The 23736-nt window shown below is 41.4% G+C and overlaps 2 protein-coding genes across 3 annotated transcripts; both read right to left on the minus strand.

Moving 5' to 3' along the window:
• Positions 1-48: 48 nt before the first annotated feature.
• terfa (telomeric repeat binding factor a) lies at positions 49-6688 on the minus strand. Of its 2 annotated transcripts, none has more exons than XM_062387756.1 (13): positions 6424-6688; positions 5744-5839; positions 5150-5271; positions 4900-4986; positions 4014-4154; positions 3352-3476; positions 2517-3059; positions 1880-1999; positions 1618-1734; positions 1160-1300; positions 754-833; positions 624-667; positions 49-338 (listed from the first exon to the last, which is right to left on the minus strand). In XM_062387756.1, exons 1-13 carry the CDS (start codon positions 6572-6574, stop codon positions 180-182), a joined length of 1926 nt encoding a protein of 641 aa, XP_062243740.1. In that variant the 5' UTR covers positions 6575-6688; the 3' UTR covers positions 49-179. The 2 variants fall into 2 exon arrangements, with proteins under 2 accessions (XP_062243740.1, XP_062243731.1); XM_062387747.1 differs by having other exon boundaries at positions 1618-1737; positions 6424-6676.
• Positions 6689-7771: 1083 nt separating this feature from the next.
• On the minus strand, positions 7772-21552 carry zdhhc7 (zinc finger DHHC-type palmitoyltransferase 7). Its single transcript, XM_062387790.1, has 8 exons — positions 21271-21552; positions 19612-19710; positions 14317-14666; positions 13138-13262; positions 12918-13014; positions 12177-12258; positions 11259-11389; positions 7772-11136 (listed from the first exon to the last, which is right to left on the minus strand). The coding sequence occupies exons 3-8, from the start codon at positions 14659-14661 to the stop codon at positions 10954-10956; spliced, it is 963 nt and encodes a 320-aa protein (XP_062243774.1). The 5' UTR covers positions 14662-14666; positions 19612-19710; positions 21271-21552; the 3' UTR covers positions 7772-10953.
• Between the last annotated feature and the right edge of the window lie 2184 nt (positions 21553-23736).

Genomic DNA, 23736 nt, shown 5'->3' on the forward strand with positions numbered 1-23736 from the left:
ATACAGGTCTGCAGTGACAATGCATCGTTTATTAGGAAGCAACCAATATCACAAACTGAAATCAAAGTTTATTCAACTAGGTTAACTGTACAAACATCAGGCATGATGCAGGGATAAAGTAAATATTTGACTTAGTTGAACAATAACAATCCATTAATGGCACCAAGTCCTCTTGAACTTTAGACCTTATTTAACTTCTTCAGCGTTCTCCATCTGTCCTTGAGGTTGACGTTTGTTCGACCATTGAAGGAGTACTTTGACTTTATCTTACTCCAGTTCCCCTCTCCAAATTTTTCGACCCCTTCTTTCAACATTGCAGTCTCACTTTCGGTCCACTTCTGCAACACAAAAGGAACATGTTGTCACTTTTCTGCTGCAGTCACAGGTCGAAAACAAGCATCAATGCTTTTAGCTGTTGACGTGGCATTGTAAAGCAACATAGGGCGGGCTCACACTTCACAACAAAGTCTGGATCACTGCGCAGAGAATCAACCAAATCAATGTTATCCTTTTTATACACCAGTGGTTGCTTATTGGGTAGTTAAATTCCGTGACTCCCATTTTTTAATGTAATGAAATAAATTGTACCTGTGAGTGACAAATACAAGTCTTATTATGCTTACATTCTTCCTGTGGCCTGAATTTGAAATGGTGCTCTCTTGCAACCCTTCAGAGGAAAAAGAAAATATATTACTACATGAACATGATTGTCCCAACATTTACAAGGCAGATAAGGTGATGAAATATTCCCACTGTTCTTCCTGGAGGGGAAATGCGTTTCTTCATCGCTCCACGTTTCCTTGGTCTCCTTTGCGGTACTGTACAGTCGTTTCCTATGAACAGGACAAAGGTTTGGTTTCAGTGTTAGGCACCCTGATCCATAATGGTCATTCAAAATACTAAATGTCAATAAAAAACAATTTCAATGCAATTATTTAACTGTTGTGGAGCAAATCTTGGTTAATTCTGTGTATGATTGGGTAGTGTGTTGTGAAAGGTTAATAAACATGGTTAATTTATTGACATTTTAAGCAATTTTAAAAACCCTGCATTAATCCAAATGGCAGCTAGAAAAATCGAATGAATTATCTTTAGAAAAAACTATTCTGTTTTGTTCAGTTAATTAGCCGTAGGAGTGAACTGGTGTAAACGTAAATACCATTTTGAACGGGAAGGGTCTTTATCTTGAGCTGAGTCCTTGTGTGGAGTGGAGCTGGTCTGAGGGCGGGGGTGACGAGGGAACACACTGGGCGAGCTGTCCAACGAAGACTCTATGTTGTCACTGTCATTTTGTCGATCGCTGTTTAAATTGCAGCAGTTTGTCAGACATAATGAATCCTCAACTCAAGACTAACAAGCTTCTTTCAAACATGCACTGAAATCCAGACATGTTCCAGATGTGCTGTGTGTGAGAACACAAATGGCAGTCAGCTGCTCTGGACTTTTTCCACTCCCTTAGTAAAATGTCAGAGTGAGCTCTTTCATAATGCAGCATGAAAATGTGTGAACTTGAATAATACAACGCTTCGCATGAATGTCCAGACTCAATTTTCTGGAACCCTGTTATGAAAACAGCTATAGTGACAACATAAGGTTTGAAAATGTATCTGGACTTACCTGGTGACAGAAACTCTGGACTTCTCAGTTTTCTTTGGGGTTATGAAGCAGGCAGACGTCTCCGGTTGGTCTTCATCACTGTTTAATGATTTGCCTCCACTTTGTGACTTGGGGGAGCTGCTACATGACGAGAGTGGAGTCAAACATTATACAGGAAAGGGAAATAGATCTGTTTTGCCAGAAATTATTATATTCTCTCAAAGTAAATCAAATATAGACTCTTAAGAAGATAAAGAGTGAGGTGATGCACATTCAGATTTACCTCCTGATTGAACTGTGGGACTGGTTATGGATTTCCACCACATCACTTTCATCGTTTGCCCCAGAGACGGGGAGCTCCTTCTCGCTGTCTGTTGACAACACTGTCAATCTCGTCGAGGCTCTGATGTGACAGAACAGTGTTTTAGTGACCAACACTCACAGAGGAATACACAAGCACATGCAAACTACTCACGATGAGACGATGTGGTCTACAAGGTCCGGAGGCAAAAAACACAATCTACAAAATGAGAGTCTGCATACAAATCGTTTCCCTTTATATTAGGCTTTTTTCTTCAGGAATTGTTAGAAATATATGTAATATCAATGATTCTTGTAAAAGTCACTGCTTTAGTTTTTAGAAACTGGCCAACTAGTACAAAATATAAATGAATTCCTCTATTGTACAACTTTTTCAGAGCTTGTAATATTTGAATGTGTTTTCATGAATGTACCATTTTAATGAGTGCATGTATCATAACATGCTACTTCGAGACATCATAAACTTATCTCATGTTCCAGACCTCAGCAGACAGTGACTCAAAGTCTACTAAAGTCAAAACCATCATCTCAACTAACTTGCAGCTTTGGGGAGTGGGTCCCCTAGTTTGAGCTGCATATATTTATTTATTGTTAATTACCTGCTGCGAAGACCGGAGGGTTGTGTGCGCGGCTTCCTGGAGGGTTTGGTGACCTCGTTGTCTATCAGCAGGCTCTGCGAAGAGTTCTCATCGGCTATAGTCGGCGACTGTGGTGACTCCACTTCAAGGACTTGGGTGTCTAGCTCCGGTGAGGCCACTGTACACTGTGAGCTCGACTGGCTGTCTGGCTCGACCACCAGTCGTGCCACAGTGTATAGCCGCCTGGTCCTCAGTGGTGTTGGGGATGACTTTGAGAGTGAACCTGCCTGTGTGTGAGGAGCAGCCTCCGTTTGTGGCGGGTGGTCTGCTACTGAAGCCTCCATCGGGCTGCCCGAGCCTCTCTGAAACACACCGTCCGGCTCCGAGTCCAAACTGGCATCCTCCTTCAAACTAGGTGACAGGCGCAGAAGAAAGTTAGCTGTTCTTTCCTGCTCCTCCCTCTCAACCTCTTCCTCCAGCTGAGCAAATGTCCTCATATCTGATAGTGAAGCCAGCATCTTGTAGGCTGCCTCCAGTCTGGTCCTCTGGATAATATTATGTTTACTGGGAGATAAGAAAGAGACAAGATAAGGAGTTTGAAGTGAATTCTTGCGACAATAAATAATTGTCTGGCTCTAACCCGGTTAAAAGTATAACCTTTATTCTCGTGATATTAGAAGAGTACATTTATGAATTGTTTCAGTATATATAAGCATGTAATACTGATTTAAAGTGATGACAGGGCTAGAGACAGTTTGTAAAATGAGGATGAAAGTTAAATGTTGGTATTTTCACATTATTGATGAGCTTCTATAAAAAGAACTGAAGTTAGCCGGGAGCGAAAGAGAGCATCTACCATGATACGACCAGGGCAGTGTTTATCTGTGGAGTGGACGACGGGCCAGGCTGCGCCTGCTCATCAGGTCCAGCTGCACTGTCATCCTGCTCTGAGAGTCGGGTATCGATCAGCTGTTTTGCTGCCTAGATAACACAAAAAAATGATCAACTCATGTACATAGCCCAAACACACAACAGTGTCATATCTGTGTGTTGGCTGAACATTTTGTATGGGTCACCGAAACATTTAAATTTCCTCATTATCGTAAGCATCCGTACTCTGGTAGCAGAGTAACACAGTGTATATGACATGAGTTCTAGTCAAATTTGAATGTTGGGTTTACAGACACCACACAAACAGTATCCAGGCCTTGTCTGTACTTTTTCTAAAGGACTGGTCACAAGTTACGTCAATTGTATTGGATTTGGCTGCAGCACTGTTTACCCCTGAGACTCCACAAGTGTTTTGTTGACTTCTCCCACCTCTCCATCGGCTTAGGGGTGGGTAGTTAATGAGTGGATTTTTTTTGGGGAACAATCCATTTAAGGTTAACACAGGCAAAAGGTTTCTTATCGGGTCTAAACCAAAATACTTTCACAATGCATGCAAATATACGTGAGTGTTGTTGACAAATCAGCTTCTAATGATGTAAACATTTCCGTTGAAACACCCCAACACACCTTGTGAAGAAAAGGAACGGAGAACGGGCAGAGCCTCTGGCAGAAGGAGAACATCTTTCTCTTGAACTGCCGGAAGTCAGTTTGTTGGATGACCTCATGTGTTTTACTCCTCTGATTGATGAGACCCATGAATATAGCTTTCTAGGACACAAGAGCAGTAAGGTGAAACACAGCATGCACTAAACCCGTTTGAAAGAATGCATCTTTGTGAACATTGTAGAATAGAACACAAACAGTATTTCATTTGGTTTGTAGCAGCAACGTTATTCTGTGGTGTCACTACAAACACAATTAAGCTCAGCACAGAATCTCCTCCACTTACTGATTATCTGCTGAGTCAACATCACACCTACTGCCTCATTGACTTTGTTTACATACACATTGGCATCTCTGTTATGAGGCTGATCCTGGTTTTGATGATATATATATATATCCCCAAGAATCACTTCTATTTAGCTTATCATGTATACAGGGATATGAAACACCAGATTTCTTATATGGTGCTTGAGAAATCTGGCGTTTCATATCCCTGTATACATGATACCCAAAATAGAAGTGATTCTTGGGGATATGACCTTGCTACCGGCTTTAACACAGAAACTGGATACTTCGAACACCAGTATACTAGCTTGCATGTGAACGCAGTCACACTTTCAATCACTAAAACTCTATACACAGTATGATCAATGTACATATTTTAATGGAAATGATAACACACACAGACACACACAGAGCAAGGAATAAAATTATTCTCAAATCTCATTATTTCAGAAGCCTCATTCAGCAGGTCAAATTTCCATCACATGCAGGAGCCAAGAACATAAATCTTAATTCAACCCACTGAAATGATTGAGACCCTGAGTGAACAGGACACTGGTGGACTCACCTTGCCAACCATTGATCTGGGAAAGTGCTTGGTCAGCATCTCTTTAGCTTTGTCAAATTTATTGCTCTTGATGAGAAGCACCACGATCTAAAGACGAAAATAATAAGTCAGTTAATTTTGTAGCACTGGCATTATGATTTAAACCGTAAACCGTTTGGCTTTTGATTTGGGAAGGTAGACTAGAAGTGAAAATGAATGGAAGAGTTGAACCAGTGCAGAGCATGAATTAGACAAATGTTTTTTTTTTTACCATCTCTTTAACTGAAGTGCACACGTTGTCAATCTCCTGCTGTGGGAGGCTACAGTCCTTGCTCAGGCCTTGAAGCAACATTAAGGCTGATTCCAAAGCAGTTATAGACTCGGACGACACATCTGCAGGTAAGAACAAAGCAATGTTCACTGGAGTGTCAAGCTACAATGAACTAGCAGAACTGAATGGATGCTAAACTACTTGAACTGTCTCACATCAACAAGAGCCGAGACGTTGTTTGTGTGCGCAAAAGATCAAATTATGTTTTTACCCTTTCAACCGGTCTAAGTTAACAGATGTGTCCAATGCCAATCTTTGTGAATGAAAACATGTGTTGGCGCTCGCGCGCGCGCGCGAGAGAGAGAGTAGCTAACGTCAGAGGACGTTAGCTAAATATTGGTTCCTTCTTATGAGGCCCGCAAATGCATTCACGCAGATAAAGGAATGAAGCCACACGCGTCACAGACCCCATATGGTCTGAGTGATCAGATCTGGGGAAGCATTGAGGACACAACAGGCTGCATCCAGATATTTACTGAATTTGATCAGACAGCACTTGTGATCTGGTCCCTCAGGGATTGCATCAAGTCTCACCGAGTCTGTCACCCTCGTTTATCAGGAGGAGAAACTCCAACACACGGATCTTTGTTGGCATTGAATCCGTGGACTCCAGAGTCCTATCCAAGACACCTGTGACAAGACAATGAACACACAGGTCACCTCTACTGAACACACATGCACAGTTCATAATACACACTCTGTGGTCTTCAGTCCAATCCATGTCTTTCAGGAGGATCCTGGATGATGTACAGGAAAAGAGTGAGAAACCAGCCAGTAGACCAGTGTGCATTTCTGTCTGTGCGATTCATTTACAATCAGTCACAATGAATCTATTCCCACATATAAATATGGAAGGTTAACTCGTTTTATATTTATATTTCCCCTGCATTTATGACTACTTTGCTGATGTGTATTTTTTGGCTGATGTCTTTGCTGTTGTGAGACTAATAAAAGGATCATCTTATGTTATACTGGGACCCAGAACCTCACTGTCAGTCTGGAAACCTGAGTACTGGACAGGACTGGCATGCTCACGTGATATATAACAATACGAAGTCTGAAAAAATGAAACTAAATTAAAAGGCAGCTGGAGCCACGTCGCAAAAACTGACGCGGTAAACAGAATAGTGTGAAGTTGTGGCGACACCTGAACTCCACAAAGTTCAGCTCGGCGCCGAACGGGAGCCAAACATGGCGGCCGGCCGCTCACTTACTGTCCACGACATGTTTAATGCTGCAGAGGTCGGTGAACTGCTCCCGGTCGAACGCCTGCAGAGCCAGGGACAGGTAGTAGTCGACTATCCAGCGGTTGACGATGCTCTCCTCCTCGGTCCTGACACCGTCCGCAGCTGCCTTTGCCGCCATATTCACATCGTGTCGGCGGAAGCTGAGCCGCGTTCACGGCGCAGCTGATGACGAGGGGGGAGAGGAGAGAGGTGCTCTGTTCCCTTAGTTTGGTTTTTCAGGGTCACGACCCTATTTAAAGGTGGAGAAAATACAATGAGGAGTTTGTATGGTGAAATCAAGAGGATTCAGTATTTGTCGTGTTCAACATTAACGACACAGCGTTATATCAAGGCTCTAGAAAGCGTACGGCCTGAGAGTCCTCACCCAGGGAACACCACTTCCTCCTCTGGATGTTAATTGGCAGATCTCAACAGAAGAAAACACCACACCGCCCCCCACTGGACAAAAGTTTGTCTCTTCTCAAAGGATTTGATTTAGATTTTCTTAGTTATGATGACGTTTAATTTGATTTATAATACTATGGCTTAAGTATCAGGTAAGTTTTGTTCAATCCTCATTGCACAGTCGGTGCATATCACATTGTAGTAATATCTCCATCAACATTGTTTTTGTTTGAATGTTCAGAGTTTGATTTATTGCCTGATTTTATTTTTCTACCACCACAATGGTTATGCTTTCTCCACTGTCCGTTTGTTTGTGTGCAAGATTACACAACAACTGCTAGACAGATTTCCATGTGACTTGGTGGAAGGATGCAGTGCGGGGGTAAGAAGAGAAACCATTTCATTTTAGTGAAGCTCCGGATCAGTAAATGGATCCAGGGATTTTTATTTTTTTATTTTCTGTATCATTTTGAGATAGGGTGTTTTACAACATTCACTTTTCCCAGGAAATAATTCAGGGAGCTTGATGAACAAACTCATCTGTTGGCGACTTTTATGAGTGTTTGAAAAGTGGTGCAGCTTAATTGACTAAAAGAGAACTGTTGATGGAGGAATGGACTCTACTCAGTTGTATACTAAGTGGCTCATTTTCGAAGAAGAGCATTTGCATAACCTTTGGGACACAAAATGTTTCACTCACACTTCACTGCATCTTGTTTCTTAGTTCCCGCAGCCGTCATTTTCTCCAGTTCATCTATACTACATCTTCTGATGGATTAAATGGATATCAAATAATCTACCAGGCTGGTGTTTTATTTGATAGATCAGCAGTATGTTGTGTCAGAGTGAAGCCCACACTTTACACAATATCTAGAAACAAAACTCAGGAATAACATAAGAAATAGCTAATTATGGAAAATCGATTACAATCTCTGATTTTAATCAAGTTTATTATGCAAAAGAATGACATTAAAGATAGAAGACATTTAAAGATTGTGACACATTAATTTAAAAAAGGTTGAATAAAACATTCCATTTATATATTGTTAATAGTAACTTTTATAGTTTTTTTATAAAGCTGAAGGACTTTTGTTCTGGAGGAAATAAAACATTTTGCACCTTCTCATGGCAATGTTGGTAATGATGGTAAATCTGTGGTGGAACCTCCAGCCTGTTAAAAATCTCTACTATACATCACAAAATGATCTTTATCTGAGAATTTAGGCTCAAAAATCCCAAACTAGTCTGAGAAAAACCTTTTGACAGAGTAGTGTTATATTGGTTTACTCAGTTTCACGTGTCCTACAGCTCTCTCTCCATGTTGATCGTTGTTTTACTTAGTCAAACAAAAAAGTGGAGAATCGCTCAAAATACATTTACCACTATGACCCTTTAAAATCCTCATTAATTGATTCTATTGCTGAATGTTAAACTACATACCCTGTAACAGTATCCCACCTCAAGACAAGATGATTTTAACATGTGAGTTTGGTCATGAAGCAGGACTACCCTCTAGTCAAGTAGATGTTAACATCAACAGAGCCAGGTCAAACATTTTACACCATTCGTCACATGATATGAATCCGTTAGCTCTGAGACCTCAGATATTAGTTAAAGTTAAGCTGTGTGTTACTCCTGCCACTGTTACATTAAGTCAGGGCTCAGATATTTTCTTGTAGTGTAAAGGCATTTTGTGTTAATCAGTTTATCGGCCTCTGAGTGGCTCTGGATGTAGTTTTACCCTTAATACTCGGAAATAGTATTCATTTAACAGCGGTCGATTTATCAGCAAGATATCGGTGCATCTACAGAGCTTAACAGCATGATGTCGTTTTCTGAGAAGCCTTAAAATACAATACAATCTGTCTAATGCCTAGGATTTTTACGTCTGTTAACAAGTACACTGAGTACGTTAGCACAAGGGACTTGATGAATACTGACACAGTATGACGCTGCTTGAGCAGGAAAGTGATTCTCCAACATGTATATCCAGTCAACTGACGTGATGCAGCCTAGCAGAATAAAACAAGAAATAAGAGGCCAGCATGAATAAAATCCCCTGATATCAGTCATTCGAATGACAGCGTTTGTTTAAAAGCATCATGGCCATAGAACGTCAGATATCATCATTTAGTGTAAACAGAGGACTTTCTTCTCCTGACGACCACAGATGAGAACGAACAGCAATATATTTTCCAACACGCCATCAAAAAAAACGACTTTTAAGAATCTTGATTCGACAACACTATACCGGCCCGTCAGTCAGAACTGGACTTTAAATCTTGGAACTCCTGACTTAAAAAAGCCACATTCATCCGGTGCAAACAGGCCCATGACTTATGTAGAGTAAAAAAACAGGAGACAGTCGTCACAAAGTGTGAAACACTTTCATAAATATGGCAATAATAACAAAAATCTTTCAAGCTAATAAATTAACTTGACAGAATGATTTTGAAGGCATGGATTAAGTGTCCTAGCGACACTGGGAGAGTATCTGCTTCTGTCCTGCCGCATGATGTCACAGGTCCGACATTTCTGGAGTCAGGTAGGAAAGGCCTCACAAGCCTCTGCTGAGCTCACAGAGACTATGTTCAGTCTGTATAATGAGCCCTGTAGCTCCGCCTCTTTCTGCAAAGCAGCCCCTTTATAATTCTACAGGCTACACAATGGAGCTGGGCTCTGGGGATAAGAATGAGCTCACAACAAGCCAGAGGAGGTCGGACGGGTATTTTAAATTCTCTTTTTCAAAATGTTGAACCACTCGGTGACCAAGGAGCATGCTAAGCAACCATGTCCGAGACTTGGCTCTGAATTGAGGTGGGGGTTGTCGGGTTGCTTTCCACGATTTAAATGCTATGAACTCTTACCCAAACTATTCTCTCCTGTGGATTCCTACTAAACCAATCTATAACTTCAGAACATTCGGTCTTTCCAGCATCCATGGTTTAACCTGAATCACTTGGTAATATATATATATATATATATATATATATATATATATAAAAAAAAAACATAGGGAGGCGTATCATTGGTCTGTGGGTCACCCATCACTTGTAGACAGTGAGACGTGAAGCAGCATGTAAGAGCAGTGGAATGGAAAATTTACCGCATGTATATGACTTATACAAAACTGTGATATTCCCCCCCCCCCAACATGAATATTCAAAATTACTGTAGTCCTCCGTAGTGAGTCATTAAGGTCAACTGTCGAGGTGTTGTCACTGTGATGAAGCTTACAGAAGCTTTAGCAGGTTAAAAAAAATAAAATAAAAGGAGAATTCATTTATACTGGCTTGTTTTACGTTTAAAAAAAAATGTCAGGCAGAGGCAGGAAAACTGATGGAGGAGATGAAGAGACAGGTAAAGCCACTCAGTCCTCTTGAATAAGAATAAGGCTTGTGTTCACAGTAGCCTGTTCATTCATTTGAAGACAGAGAAAAACCTCTTTTTCTGGCAGAGATACTGACTGATTGAATTGTCATACATGCAAAGCAAGGCAGCACAGTATAATTCATGATGTCCATGGTGCTCCGTGTCCAGGCTGCTTTCTCAAGATCCACTCGAGTGATGCATGTCCTTCACTGCGATCCCCTTGTCTAGGTCCGACACAACACTTTCAAGTATTTTCCCGTTTTGATTCCCTCGTCTGGGTCCAGTGATGATGGAGGATATATTGCTGATCTCATCTCCAAAAAAAAATCAAAACCCTAATCTTGAATCTCGTGTGCGTAGCAGCGAAGACAAACCGCTGGAGTTGTTTAATGAAGGTACATACGCTGAGTTCAAACAACACCTCGGATAGTCTCACAAGGAATTAAAGACTCACTTTTTACTTACTGCATGCTTATCCTAAAGACACAAACAAACCAAAGGGCTGCTTCTGTTAAAAACAATATTCCAGCTGCTCAGCAGACTCGTCAGCGTGTAAAAGAGAGGATTCCAAATCTCAGTGGTGGTTGATTGATTCACTGGGGTCCCACTGGTGCAGCCAGTCTGCCTGACACCCACACATGAGAGACAGGTTCAGGGAGCAGGGGTCCATCTAAGCCCGAGATCAGGAGAGGGCGTACAAGAAATCTAGGTGTATGGAGGATCAAGTGTCGATGAGCTGGATCAGACTGAAAACTCAGACCCGCTGCGGCGGCCGTGGGTCAACAGCAACACGCGCCGCAGACGCAGACCCGTGAAAGGATTGCACCATAGCAAAGATGGTGGACCCCCGAACACAGATTTCATTCCTTCCCATCTCACGTTGCGCTCCCACGTGGGCTTCTCGTTTTTAAGACGTTCAATCTCCTGCAAGACATTTAAACAGGTCTGTGAACGAAAGATTCCTCATCAAAGTAGCCAAGCTATTTGCTTTGGCTCATTTACCTGGTAATACAAACAACTTCATTAACATGGGAAAGAGCACTGACCGTCTCGTCGTTGCAGATGGAGTGGATCTGTGTACCAAACATTACAGCTGTGAAAGTGAGGAAGAGGATGGCTTCGAGACAGAGGAAGATGAGGAGCAGCACCGATGCCCCTGGAGAGAACTCACTGCACTCTGATCAGAGAAAGAAGACAAGTTTTTTTAAATGTTGCATAGAACAATTAAAATATCAAATAAAACACACAATAAATTAATAATTCATCTTGAATATGAAATGTCCCAAAAGCCAATGACCTAGAAGCCAAAATACACAAAAGGGTGAAATTCTCTGGGTCACAAACTACCACACTGAAATGTTGCCTCTTTAGGTCCAATTAAGTTGTGGGAACTAATAATCCAGTGTGTGTGTGTGTTCCCTCATTCCTGTCTAGTTGCTGTCGCAGCCTGACCTACCCATACTGGACTGGATGTGCACACAGTAACTATTCCATCATGACCAAACCCATTATCCATTTCTAACTAGCTGGAGTTCTTACTATGTTTACTGTCATTTTACGTCTCCCGCATTGGCCCGGAACGCCGGATTATTTGGAAAAACAAAGTGGTGGAAAATATTTATTTGCGGAGTCAGAGTATCATTCTGTGGAGGGCAGCATTAATTCAATTTCTAAGAATGAGATATCACCTTCCTTTTTCTGGTTCACTCCTACACGGAGGAAGAAAAGATGAAGAGAATCACAACTCCAGTGACCTGAGCAGCAGCTGCTCTTACGACTGGAGTAGAATCTCTTTCTTTTTCCTCCACACTCGGCTCCGACTGTCTTTTCATCTCTCTGAACTGTTTAAATCACTTGTTGTATTGTGTTTCTCACTCTTAAGCTGCACTTCCATCAATGTTTGTGTTCCTGGGTTTGACCCAAACTCATGTTGTAGTTGAAGCTTTGAGACAGAGAGACCTTACCGTTCCACTGGACTTTAATACAGCTGAAGAAGTGCATTCCACTGAGGCCCAGGGCATGGGCAGAAATCAAGGATATGTACATCTGTTGAGGGAAAAAACAGAAGAGGGGGAGACGGTGAGATCAGGCAAAAAGGAGGAGCCACTCCCCTCTCACCAGGTGGGTTTGTGTATACTGTAGTAATGCAGCTTTTTAATTTCATGTTGACCATCAAATTATAAAGCCTTCAGACTCTCAGTTTTTTAGGTGATCTACGCATTTTCTGAAGGCTGAAAGGAGAGGAAAATTAAAATGGAGCCGTGCTTTAACCTTGCACAGCTCAGCCACATGTGACGGCTTTATGTCTTTCATAAAAATTTACCAGTCAGCATATGATTCCATAAAAAAGTGCTGATGTTGTCAGGACAGTAACAAATGGCTATTTCATGTAGACATGTGTCTACACTGCAGAGTTATGAACTGCAGCTAGTTATTTCAACATGACTTAAGAGCAAGATCATTTTAGGATAGACTTATTTTTCCCTTTAGTTCGATATAAATAAAAAGTTATAAATGTGGATTAATAAATAAATGTGAAAAAAAGCATGTGAAAGTCAAGATAAATGGTATTCTCACATGTAAATATTAAACAATAAATAAATAACATTAAGTGATCTAAAAGAAAGAAAAAAAAATTTGAATCCATATCACACCCTGTTATTAGAATTAAACAGAGAACTCCATGAGTACTTCTGTGTACTTACAGTGAAAAGAACAAAAAATCTCTGATTCTTTTCTCCCACACAGTTATTGACCCAGGGACAGTGGTGATCCATCTTCCGGATACATCTTTTACAAATACTGCAGGCAGGAGAGAGAAGATGTTAATGCATCACACACTGACGGCTAATGCTAATGTCATCAATAACAAAAATATGTGCATAAAAATGTTTGAAAAACACATTCACAGACAGCTCCACAGACCTGCAGTGATGCGCCCTCTCAGGCTTGATGCTGCAGCACTTTGGGCACTTGTAGATAACCTCACCAGGCTTCAGCTGCAAGCTCTCCATGTACTCCTTGGTGGCGTTGCCCTTAGGAACTGCCCCCTAAGTCAGTGAAAGACAAAGACTGATAGTTTACAAGAAACAAGTTGACAAGAAACATACAAGAAATGTTAGGTGGCACAGGCTAACACAAGTGAAAGTGTCTTAATTCAGGATTTAAATCACAACCGACTTGTTCAATAACTACAGATCTTTGAGAGTCAAGTCGAACTGGATGTTAACATTTCAACTGAAGATTTAAGATACACTGACTATCTCTAATTTCTGTGGCTTGACACAATTCAGGGTAAACTTGCACTTAGAGCAGAGTCAAAACCCTAGTTTTTTTAGATTAGCGCACACAGAGACTAGTCACAATGTTAATTACGGCAGGATGATCTCTCAGGCTCAAGCTTCTGACTGTGTCATTACACATCCCAGTAGGTTAGGAATCCAAATAATCGATTGCTTGGAAATCCCGACAAGGTGTCGAATCACACAAGAGAAAAAATAAGCTGCTGTGGTTGGCAGAAACTGTATTCATTTATCTGAACTTTGAAGAGATAAGTAGAAATGCACACAATGTTTTGATTCAAATTTGAAAAACATTTCTGTTGGGATCAATAAACGTTGTGAGATCCTTAAATGAAAGGTCCAAGAGCATTCAGTCGTTCAGATGTGGTTGAAACATAAACAAGTAACAGACATTTTTCTAATGAGGATATTTGGTTGAAAAACTTCAAACACGGATGAAATTAAATTGTTGTAGCAGTCGACACAGTAGAAGGCTGCTCTACACAGTACCCTCAGCTCAGTGTACCCAGACTACATCAGGGATTGCTTCCAGCTTGTTCTGAAACTCTTTCTCAAGATCCATAAATAGATTTTTTATATAAGTAAGACTAGTCCTAACACAACAAAGCAACATTTTTGTTTCAACAGTAAATAAAGTATCACTGCTGAACCATCGTTGTAACTCTCCAAATTTACGGTATCCTTCGTTTTCCATGGTTATTTGACCTTTTATTTACTTTCAAACCCTGTTTTGTTTTCGTACTCTCCTTTCTGCAAATCTGTCCTCAACCTCATCCACCCATCCTCTCTTTAACATCCTTACCGGGTCAGTCAACATGGCGCGGAGATGTGACGCCAGTGCAAGCACAGCCAGTGAGTTGAAGGTGGCCCCGTTGAGGAGTGAGTACCAGAAGTTCTTGGCGGGCAGCAGCATGACAAAGTTCACCACAAATTCGGCGTATAGCACCAGGAACCAGGTTATGGCGGCACACACCATGCCGCAGCTGTCCTGAATGAACCACAGGGTACGGTTCCCCGCGGTGTGGTCCGCGTGAGAACTCCCAACCATCACTCCGGCTGCCAGGCTGCCCGTCTCCACATCTGCACCTGCCGACAGCAGTGGGTGGTGCTGCTCCATGTCTCGCAGTCGGTGGTTTGAAGACTGCATCCTGTCTAGAGAGGGGACACAGTCAAAGGAAAGTTTAATTTAGGGCTTCGGACTCACAATAAAACGATTATGTATCCAGCATTTAGTTTAATAACTACACACTTAGCTACACATAAAAAATGTATCAATAAATCAACAGCTTGATATATAGAAATAAAGAAATAAATACAGAAATATATATATGTATACACACACATATGGACACACACACACAAATGCATAAATAAATCAATAGAGAAATATACAAACAAATTATTAAATAATTAGCTTTTTCCTCTCAAACTTTACCTATTATTTTCATTTCTTAATGAATCAACTTCGGTATTCGTGCGTTAATACATTTTTGTATGTGCACTTAAATCATTCATTTATTTATCCATATCTTTTTTGGCAGATTTTGTCCTCGATAATGTGCGTTAGTAAATATACAGTAATGAGTGGCGAAGGGAATTGAGTAACGAGGGGATTATAATTACAATTATATATCCTTAAAACAAGGTTAAACACTTATAACACACTTTTTGTACGGTAAAAAAAACATTACCGTAAAACATGTGGGAAAAGTAAATGTATAAGTAAGGTCGTTCAACATTGACTCAACTCTTCAAGCTTAGTGCCCTTTGAGTGGAGCAGCTGTTATTACATGAGACGCGAGTCACTGGAGGTTTGTCTTGTTTTCATGTCAAGGTCATTAGAGAACCATGTCCAGGGATTCAAGATAAATCAATGGCCGCCTGGGTCCCTTTAGGAAACTGATCCTGCAGCTGAAGTACATGTGCATGAGAGATCCGGGCTAATAATAATCTGTAGACCCAGTTACCTGCTGCTGACAGGCTGAGCTGTGACTCACTGAGACTGCAGAAAATTATAAAACAAAGAGCTAGGTAAACATAAATCTGTGGTTTTAGGATTTTGGTGTAAAAAGAGACCTGATTCTGCATCATTACTAAAACCTGTGTTACAAGAGAGAAGGCAAGGCAAGCCAGAGAAACTGACACACCAACCTGAAGAATTTCACTTGTAGCTGCAACATGGACTTCAAATCAGTTTGAACAAGTCTTTAGCTGACTCTATTGACATAGAAAAAACAGCAGTACAATATAGCATTTGCATAATCGCATAGAGGAAAACCAGACGTAAAAGTAGTCATTGTTGAATCTTCACAAAGCCACAGAACTGATGTGACTTTTAAGCTGAAGCTGCGCATTTCATTTGTTGACGTCGTGTTCTTGCTTTGAAGGAAAGTGACTGCTTCCTCTGCTCAGCATTTAAGTTGAATGAGACATTTCCAGTTAGCAGGGGGGTGCAGAGCCAAGCTGTCAGTCTTTTGCTGACCAACCAACCAGACTGCTTCCTAAACACCACACTTCTTCTGCTGGCATCCAAAAACTTTCCATCACAGAATTGTCAGAATTGCTTATAAAACTGAAATGCAAAAGGAGAAGAAGCCTGTGGAGCTGAAAGACCAAAGCAGAGAACATCTCTCAATGTCCAGACACAGTGACTTCATGGTTATAGGACAGTTGGGTGCTAAACATAGCACTCCCGTTATACATCCTCATTTTGATCAATAATTTGTTGTACTGCTGAGAATCACTAAAACTGGGATATAAAAATAAATGCTTTTAGTTCATATCCTTACTTCCGGTTTCCTACATATTTCCTACTATTGGTGCGATGGTAAATCAGGTTTTAAATGTCATTCCATGTGGTATTTAAAAGGTCTTAACTTTATTTTGGCAACGCCTTTAGAAAACCGGTATTCACTTGTCATGGTGGGTTTCAGCAGTGCTAACTGTGATTTTTACATCTATACTACTGACTTAAAAATTGCTTCCACAGGCTATGTTGCAAGAAAACCCCAGGACAAGAATGTAGCTTTGCATTAAAACATCTAATAATTGACACAGAAACACAGTTTTTACACTTGAACAAAGTTGCAAAATCCTTCAAAAATATAAGCAGCCAGATTACAGACACATTTATACATAGACTGTGTTCCTTTACTGTTAATTCTGACTTTACATTCATTGTGTATTTGTATTAGGATAAAATATTTGATGAAGAAATGTTGCTGCCGTCGAATTTTCTCGAGGTCATGGCTGGGCTAGTGTTTCAGACAAACTGGACCCTGGTGCCAGCCCTCGTCTCAATGAGGGCACGCCAAGGTCAGAGTGGAAACACATCCACTGACACCCACCCCGTGGGGACATGTTGTGGATAAAGATTGGAGTTGTTCTTTTTAGACTGGAACTCAAAAATCACAACTCCATAATGCATGTGATGTGAACTTTGAAAGTTGAATATTCTTAAGTTCACATTTTGGAGGGAAATCCTGTATTTCAGTGAAGACTGAGGTAAAGACAATAAAAAACACAATAAGCTTTTCAGCGATGGACACTGTGTGTTTACGTGTGTTTTTTGTTGGGTACTTTTCAAAATGGAATTTTGAATTTATCGCGACATTTATATAACACACATATTATGCATTAATATACTCATTAAGAACAGCAGCAGGATTGTTTTGCATTGGGCTCAATGATGAGATAATGGATCTATAAAGCCATATAGATCTCCAAGACATCATATATCTTGGAGATCTTTAAGAAAAATGTGGGTTATGCTTTGCCTACTTCCACAGAGCACAGATTCAGGCAGGAACTTTGTATGACGACAACAAAAGGAAAAATACAGTTTTATGACCAGACATAAGAAAGAGGAGCTTGTACCGAATTGGAATTTGGATGAGAGTCACCAGTTGTGTCTAAAAAGCTGTTGCACATGGCAGCCAATCTGGCAGAGAGTCAATAGAGCAGAAGAAGTCAACGGCTGATGATACAACTTGCACCTGCAAATTTGCATGGTCAAGAAAAGATACAAGTAAAGTGCAATGATATATTTTAATTTTAGGATGTGAAATTTTTAACGTTTCGCACAGTCCAGTGAGCGTATGAGTAATAAACAAAAACAACAAAACAGCTGCCACAGTATAAATTGATGACATGAGGGAGAAGCACGTCATTGAATTTCACCTGAATTTCATTTTGAATTTCATTTTGTACGTAAAAAGATCGTCAGATCTGTGTCACTGATCATCTGGCATTAACTGGCAAATAAATGAATCGGAAAGGACGAAATGTCTCAGGGTTTGAAAGTTGATAATGACTCATTGGCTTGATTCACACTTTGCTTCAGTTGAATTAATCACAGCAGTTTGTTGCAATGACGATAAAAAACAGAGACCATTCTAAATGTTGGTCAGTGGGGAAATATGAGCAACAAGGGTCTCAATCAGTAACAATCAACTGGAGTCGGCTGGGGAATAACTCATGGCACATGCACAAGAATACTAGCAGTGTAATCTCTAAACAGATTGTGCGTGTAAATATGCATCTGTGGGCAAGGGGTAGGATTATCGGGCTGGAAGCTTTGTAGATCTTGTATCTAGTTTGACCAATCAGGTTTTAGCAGAATTTGGTTGCAGGCAAGTAAACAGTCCGTGTGGAGAGCACAAGAAGTGCAACTCAATGATCAAAAAGCATCTGCTATCGGCTTTTAGATGTATCTGCATTCATATGCAGATAGCAGCTTGTGTTGTTTGTGGAGAAACGTTGGACTTTGAAAAAAGAAACTCGGTCAGTAAACAGTGCACAGTGAAAGGAGGACAGAGTGTTGGCCTGGATATGCTGTTTACACCAGAAGGCACAAAATACTGTCCATTACCCTGAAGGCTAATGCATTGACAGACAAGATCTGATTGGCTTTGACATTGCTAGTAGTCTTACATGTGCTGGGATGAAGTTCAGCAGATATTCACAAAGCTGAATGCCAGTGAAACCACAGATGCTTAGGAGAAATGCTAGCAAGCATTTTCTGAATTAAAATCCCCTAGAAACACTAATCTCAGTCAAATCCAACAAGAAATGTGACAAAAAAAATATGTGACAAAATAAGTGTGAGGAATAATTATAGTAATGTGAAGAAGACTGTGACCTGCAAAGTGTAATGCTGTGTAGAGGCTCTGTGTGTGTCTAATGAAGAGCGTCCATGTTTACATGACATGTTTATTCAATTCAAAATAGGGTTGATTGTGCCAAATCACCAATGCTGACCGCAGCTGTTTTTTTGTTCAACATGAAAATGAACGTTGTTCTTACGAGGGCAGAAAAACGCTGGCTAATTTAAGACATATTGATTTCTCTGTGGTCAATGGAAGGCAGGTCCATTAAAGCTACAGCAGCTGCATTTCCAGCTGTCTGCCCTTCCCCGTCAGAGGGCACAACACAAGAGCCACCGGTCCCCCTCCTCTCCCCCTCATCTCAGCTTCTTCTTTTCTCCCTGACAAACACAGCTACTCACTCACTTCACTGTCATCCTGCATAAAGAATTGCTTTGCTTCTGTACAATATTCCCAGAACTTGAGGAAAAGGTAACAGCGCGAAAGGCCATCAACAAACTTCATCGACACCCCTCCTAGCGTTCTCACGTACAACCCCTCCAGATAATTTCAGGAGATTATCCAGAATTCAGTGAATGTTTGAAAGCAGCTGGAGATACAAACATTTATCAAATACCACAAGGTTAAGTCACTCACTCAGCTCTAAACTCAATATTTGTCCCCTAACTGAACTGGGCATTTATTCAGATATTCTATCCCTTTAGATTGTGTTTCATTTCTGGAGAGTAATGGCAATGTGAGACTTTAAAAAAAAAACATTTTGTGATTTTACATATAAGCAACGTTTGTTTTCAACAAAACAAGACAGTTATGAAACTAGGAAACATTTTACTGGGCTGCACATGACGAATCAGGTAAAGGCTCTCTGCAAGTGAACTTAGAAGTCTGCTCACTAGGCGGAAGACAGGAGGAATGTCACTCTTCCAGCCTTGCAAGCTGTTTTCCCTGTTTACTGTGAAACCAGAAGATGTACAAGTCAAATGACAACCTACCTAATAAGTTTCCTCTTCACAATAGCATGCTGTGTGGTTTACCTCCTGGACCAGCATTGAAAACGGATCACACATGCAGACTGGCATGTAGGTCGTCACCTAAAAAAGGCAGATACAGAAGAATGTGTCAAGTCTTTACAACTTCAGATTAACACAAAGACTCAAATGCCATTTCACTAGCAGAAGCTTACTCAAACGAATGCAGTCTCATCCATTTTACGACAGCTGTAATGTTCACTGATTGATGAAACAGTGAATACCAATAAATGTGGGCAATACAATGGAAAAACCTTCCGATATACTGTGTCATAGCTTACAGCATTGCAATGTGGGGTTGGATGACGTGCCCAAAAAGTATATAAAGATAAACATTTTCATATCAGTCGATATTGATAATTATCACAATAAATACCACATTTTAAACTCTTCTTAACGAGCAAACACTTGATAAACAGCAACATATTTGAAAACTAAATCGGAGGCTGATCGATTCTTTTTTATACCTCCTGAATGTGCAAAAAAACATGAAGATTAAATGAGCTGAAACTTAAAACCTTACATGAATCTTTGGTGAGGTCATGTTTTTTCAAAAATGAATGTTACCACACGTTGCACAACGGCTGCTTCCTCTCAGGCTCAATGAAACTGAAAGATGTGGGTCCATGATTTTGGAAGTGTTCCCTTTTTTGTCCCAGGAAACACACCCATCACGCCAGCCATTGGTAGCAGTGTGGGGACACTACGAGACAGTCTGTAGTGTAATTACAGAATCTTTGAAATATTGAGGTCAAAAATGAATCCAGTTCTGAGTGTTTTGACTTGGGCAAGGAAACTAAATGTAAAAGTGTTTCTCATAAAGACAGGCTTAAAACCACAACCTTCACTCAGGAGTATTACTCAAATATTACTGTGACATTAAATGATGATTATCGTTATCGAATGATATGAAAATAATTATTGAGATGTAAGTTTGGGCCATCTCCCCCCACATAGGTTTGGACCACCTCAGTGTAGCTGGTCTCTCTTTGCACAGCTCCACACCACAGAGGCAATGCACTCTGGATCGGCCTTAAATCGAACAGTGATGGTCCTCCTCCTTCATGGTGTGAGTCAACACCAGCAGGAACATGCATGTCACCACACGGACATGTACCCACTATGGGCACGAGCAGTGGGTACAGGGTGGCTGCCTAACCTTGAACCCGGACAACCACAAACGGCAGCACCTCAGCAGATTAGTGAGTGAGGTGTGTCTGAGATTAGAGACCTTCCACACACCAGCAGCCCCTCAGCTCCCATCAGCTCCCACCAGCTCCCATAAGCTCCCCAGTTCCCCTCCTCCATCTGCTCAAATCCTCATGACAGTGAAGCTGTCAGTTACCAACAAGACCCGGGTTCAACCGCTCTGCTTCAATGGTAACTGAAAGGTCGTGACTGAGAATTACACACACACAAGCACAACATGCGCGCGCGCACAGACAGAGAGACGCGCATATACACCCACACGGATACATACACACAGATACACACACACGAAGGCTGGTAAGTGTCGCTTGCTCACTAGCCACGAGCGGAAGCTAACAGGGTTAGCCTGCTAACACCTTCAGCTAGCGACGAGTGCTCAAGCCGAGCCTCCCGAACAGCAGCTTCCCGACATACCTCAATGTTCCGGGTTTATTGAGCTGAGGGCGTCTTCATAACACAGAGTAATGTCAGAGAAGCTCCGGCTACAAAGCGGCGGCGGCACATCTCTGACAGACCGACCAGTAACGAGGGAGCTTCCGGGGTCCGCTTCGGCTTTCTCCGGTGTCAATCGCGAATGTCCAGGCAAATAATATTATTGTCGAACGGTGCCACCCCGTGGATGATCACAGAATTACAGCCACATAAAATGCGAAAACCTTCACTACATGGCGCTGTTGTACTCTCTCTCCCTCTGTCTCTCTGTCTCTCGTTCCCTTGCTCTCTCTTAATAATAAACAATTGGAAACTATGTGTTATCTATTTGTTTGTTTATTTTGTTTGTTTATTTGTTCCTGTCCTGTTGAATAACAGAATAGTTCGCTTACAGTTCTGAACTAGTCTTAAGTGCATTAAGGAAGAGAACCCTTGTTTTTGAATGTACTCAACATTTTTGCAGAATATATTTTTTCCACCATTCATTCTCATTAATAACCATATGTTCTTTGAATTGCTCAAACTTTCACAGTGAATGTTCGGTCTTCATGAGTTCCTGTCACAGCTTTATAATGTTTGTGTGGACAGTTCTCAAATCAGCTGCGTTTGGACTGTTCTGCAGCTCAAAACTTGAGAGGAGCAAGTGACTGAATGAATATTTTACAGTGCTGTGGTTTGCCTGATCTGAACTCAGTCTGTCTCTCAAAAGCCCCAAACTCAGAGAATCCTCCTGGAAATCGCTACAATAACCGTGGCCTTGAAATTCAATATACTACAGCTTAATGATGATATAGGTGTAATTCTTTTGGGTGTCTAGATTATTAGGGACCCCTCGTAAACAGCTGACTGCCCTTTTTAATGTTCTCCCTTCTCAAAAGAGACTGAAATGTGCAAAGACGAGACCATCCAGATTCCAGGATAGTATATTTTTTTAATGCACTTTCTCTAGTGGGTTGCTGCAGATGACAATCACCGCTGATTATTGCTCCACAGGCGCTCCTGTCTTATCAAAGAATGTTATACTTTGAGGTGTCATTTATTTAAACATTGGTCGCCAGGATTTACTATTCCTTACAGTTTAAGTACTTGGATTCTACTTCTATGTTTAATACTTATATGTGTTATACTCTGTGATGTTTTGAGAGTGTGTGTATGTCCCTCCTTTAGGTGAATGGACACACCTTAAATGCACTTGTGCCTTGTCTATTAAAATAGAGCCCACAGTCTGACTCTAGTTGTTCGCCCCGGGTGCAAGGGCCAACTCGTAGCAGTGCGTCCCCAGCAGGGAGCAGCAGGACCTTCCTGGCTGCGCTCTCCACTGTCACGTGTCTCCCAAGAGAGGATTATGAGACCAAGACAAAGCAGCTTGGCCCTTCTCTGCCCTGTGTCTGCAGCTGCGCAGTGAAAGCCCAGGACTCTGCCCTCTCCTGTTCCGGTTCAGAGACAATATCAGCTGTCTGTGTTAAAGCGGGGGAGAGAACGCCCCCCCCCCCCCAGCAATCCTCTAAAGCAGCTTAAAGGCTGAATCAGGGGTATGACGCCCTTTCCATTTCCAGAACTACTTCTCTCTCTCTCTCTCTCTCTCTCTCTCTCTCTCTCTCTCTCTCTCTCTCTCTCTCTCTCTCTCTCTCTCTCTCTCTCTCTCTCTCCATTATGGCTAGATGAACATCCGATTGACTGCCAAAGGAGCAGCCACAGTGAAAGCATGTCAATTGTCCCATGCATCCTCCTACAGGCCTCCTCAAGTGTACTCCCCCTTAAACATCTCCAACCTGGACGCAGAACAAAAAACATCAGAGCATGTGAATAACAATCAGAGACAAGCAGGGTTATTTGATTTTAACTCTTGATGCAATCAGGAGTCGTGTATCCGATTAAATAATGAATGCTAAGTGCTCATGTAACAAATAAAATCTCCCACCGGGGACCCTGGGTTCCCATGTGCATTATTGTTTTTGAACCCTCCCTCCTCCATCACTCTCTGTGGAAATGCTGGGTTTCGGAGTGAAATGAAGTGAAGCAGAGTGGAGTGGAGAGGAGAGTGGTTTGGAGAGAGTGTGAGATACGACTGTAGCCGGTCCCCTCATCAGAGTGTGTGTGTGTGTGTGTGTGTGTGTGTGTGTGTCTGTCTGTGTAGGAATAAAAGGGAAAACATAGGGCTTTGCTTACATCAAAGGGTATGAGTAAAAAATACATTCGGAGAGGAAGAGACAAAGAGGAACTGTTCATGACAGGACACAAGTCCAGACCAATGGTAGCACAAAAGTCTTGCTGTCTTTTCTTCACTTGACCTCAGAATGTAATGTAATGGGTGTTTTAAAATGGCATTAGTATTACTCCCATGTATCAACGCCTCAGGAAACCACTTCATCTTAAAATGATATGTTGTATTCTATCTCTGGTGTTGTGTACCATCAAGGGTGCAATGCTATTTATTTAAGCTCGGCA

Source organism: Platichthys flesus, chromosome 1 (assembly GCF_949316205.1).
Source record: "Platichthys flesus chromosome 1, fPlaFle2.1, whole genome shotgun sequence".
Lineage (NCBI taxonomy): Eukaryota > Metazoa > Chordata > Actinopteri > Pleuronectiformes > Pleuronectidae > Platichthys > Platichthys flesus.

Coding starts and splice junctions, on each gene's coding strand:
- terfa (XM_062387747.1), bottom strand. CDS start 6,574: ATGGCGGCAAAGGCAGCTGCGGACGGTGTCAGGACCGAGGAGGAGAGC. Junction 3,477..4,013: donor CCGTTCCTTTTCTTCACAAG/GTGTGTTGGGGT, acceptor TGTGTTATCTAG/GCAGCAAAACAGCTGATCGA. Junction 3,060..3,351: donor ACTGCCCTGGTCGTATCATG/GTAGATGCTCTC, acceptor CTTATCTCCCAG/TAAACATAATATTATCCAGA.
- zdhhc7 (XM_062387790.1), bottom strand. CDS start 14,661: ATGCAGTCTTCAAACCACCGACTGCGAGACATGGAGCAGCACCACCCA. Junction 11,390..12,176: donor TATTAAAGTCCAGTGGAACG/GTAAGGTCTCTC, acceptor TTCTCTGATCAG/AGTGCAGTGAGTTCTCTCCA. Junction 11,137..11,258: donor CCATCTGCAACGACGAGACG/GTCAGTGCTCTT, acceptor AATGTCTTGCAG/GAGATTGAACGTCTTAAAAA.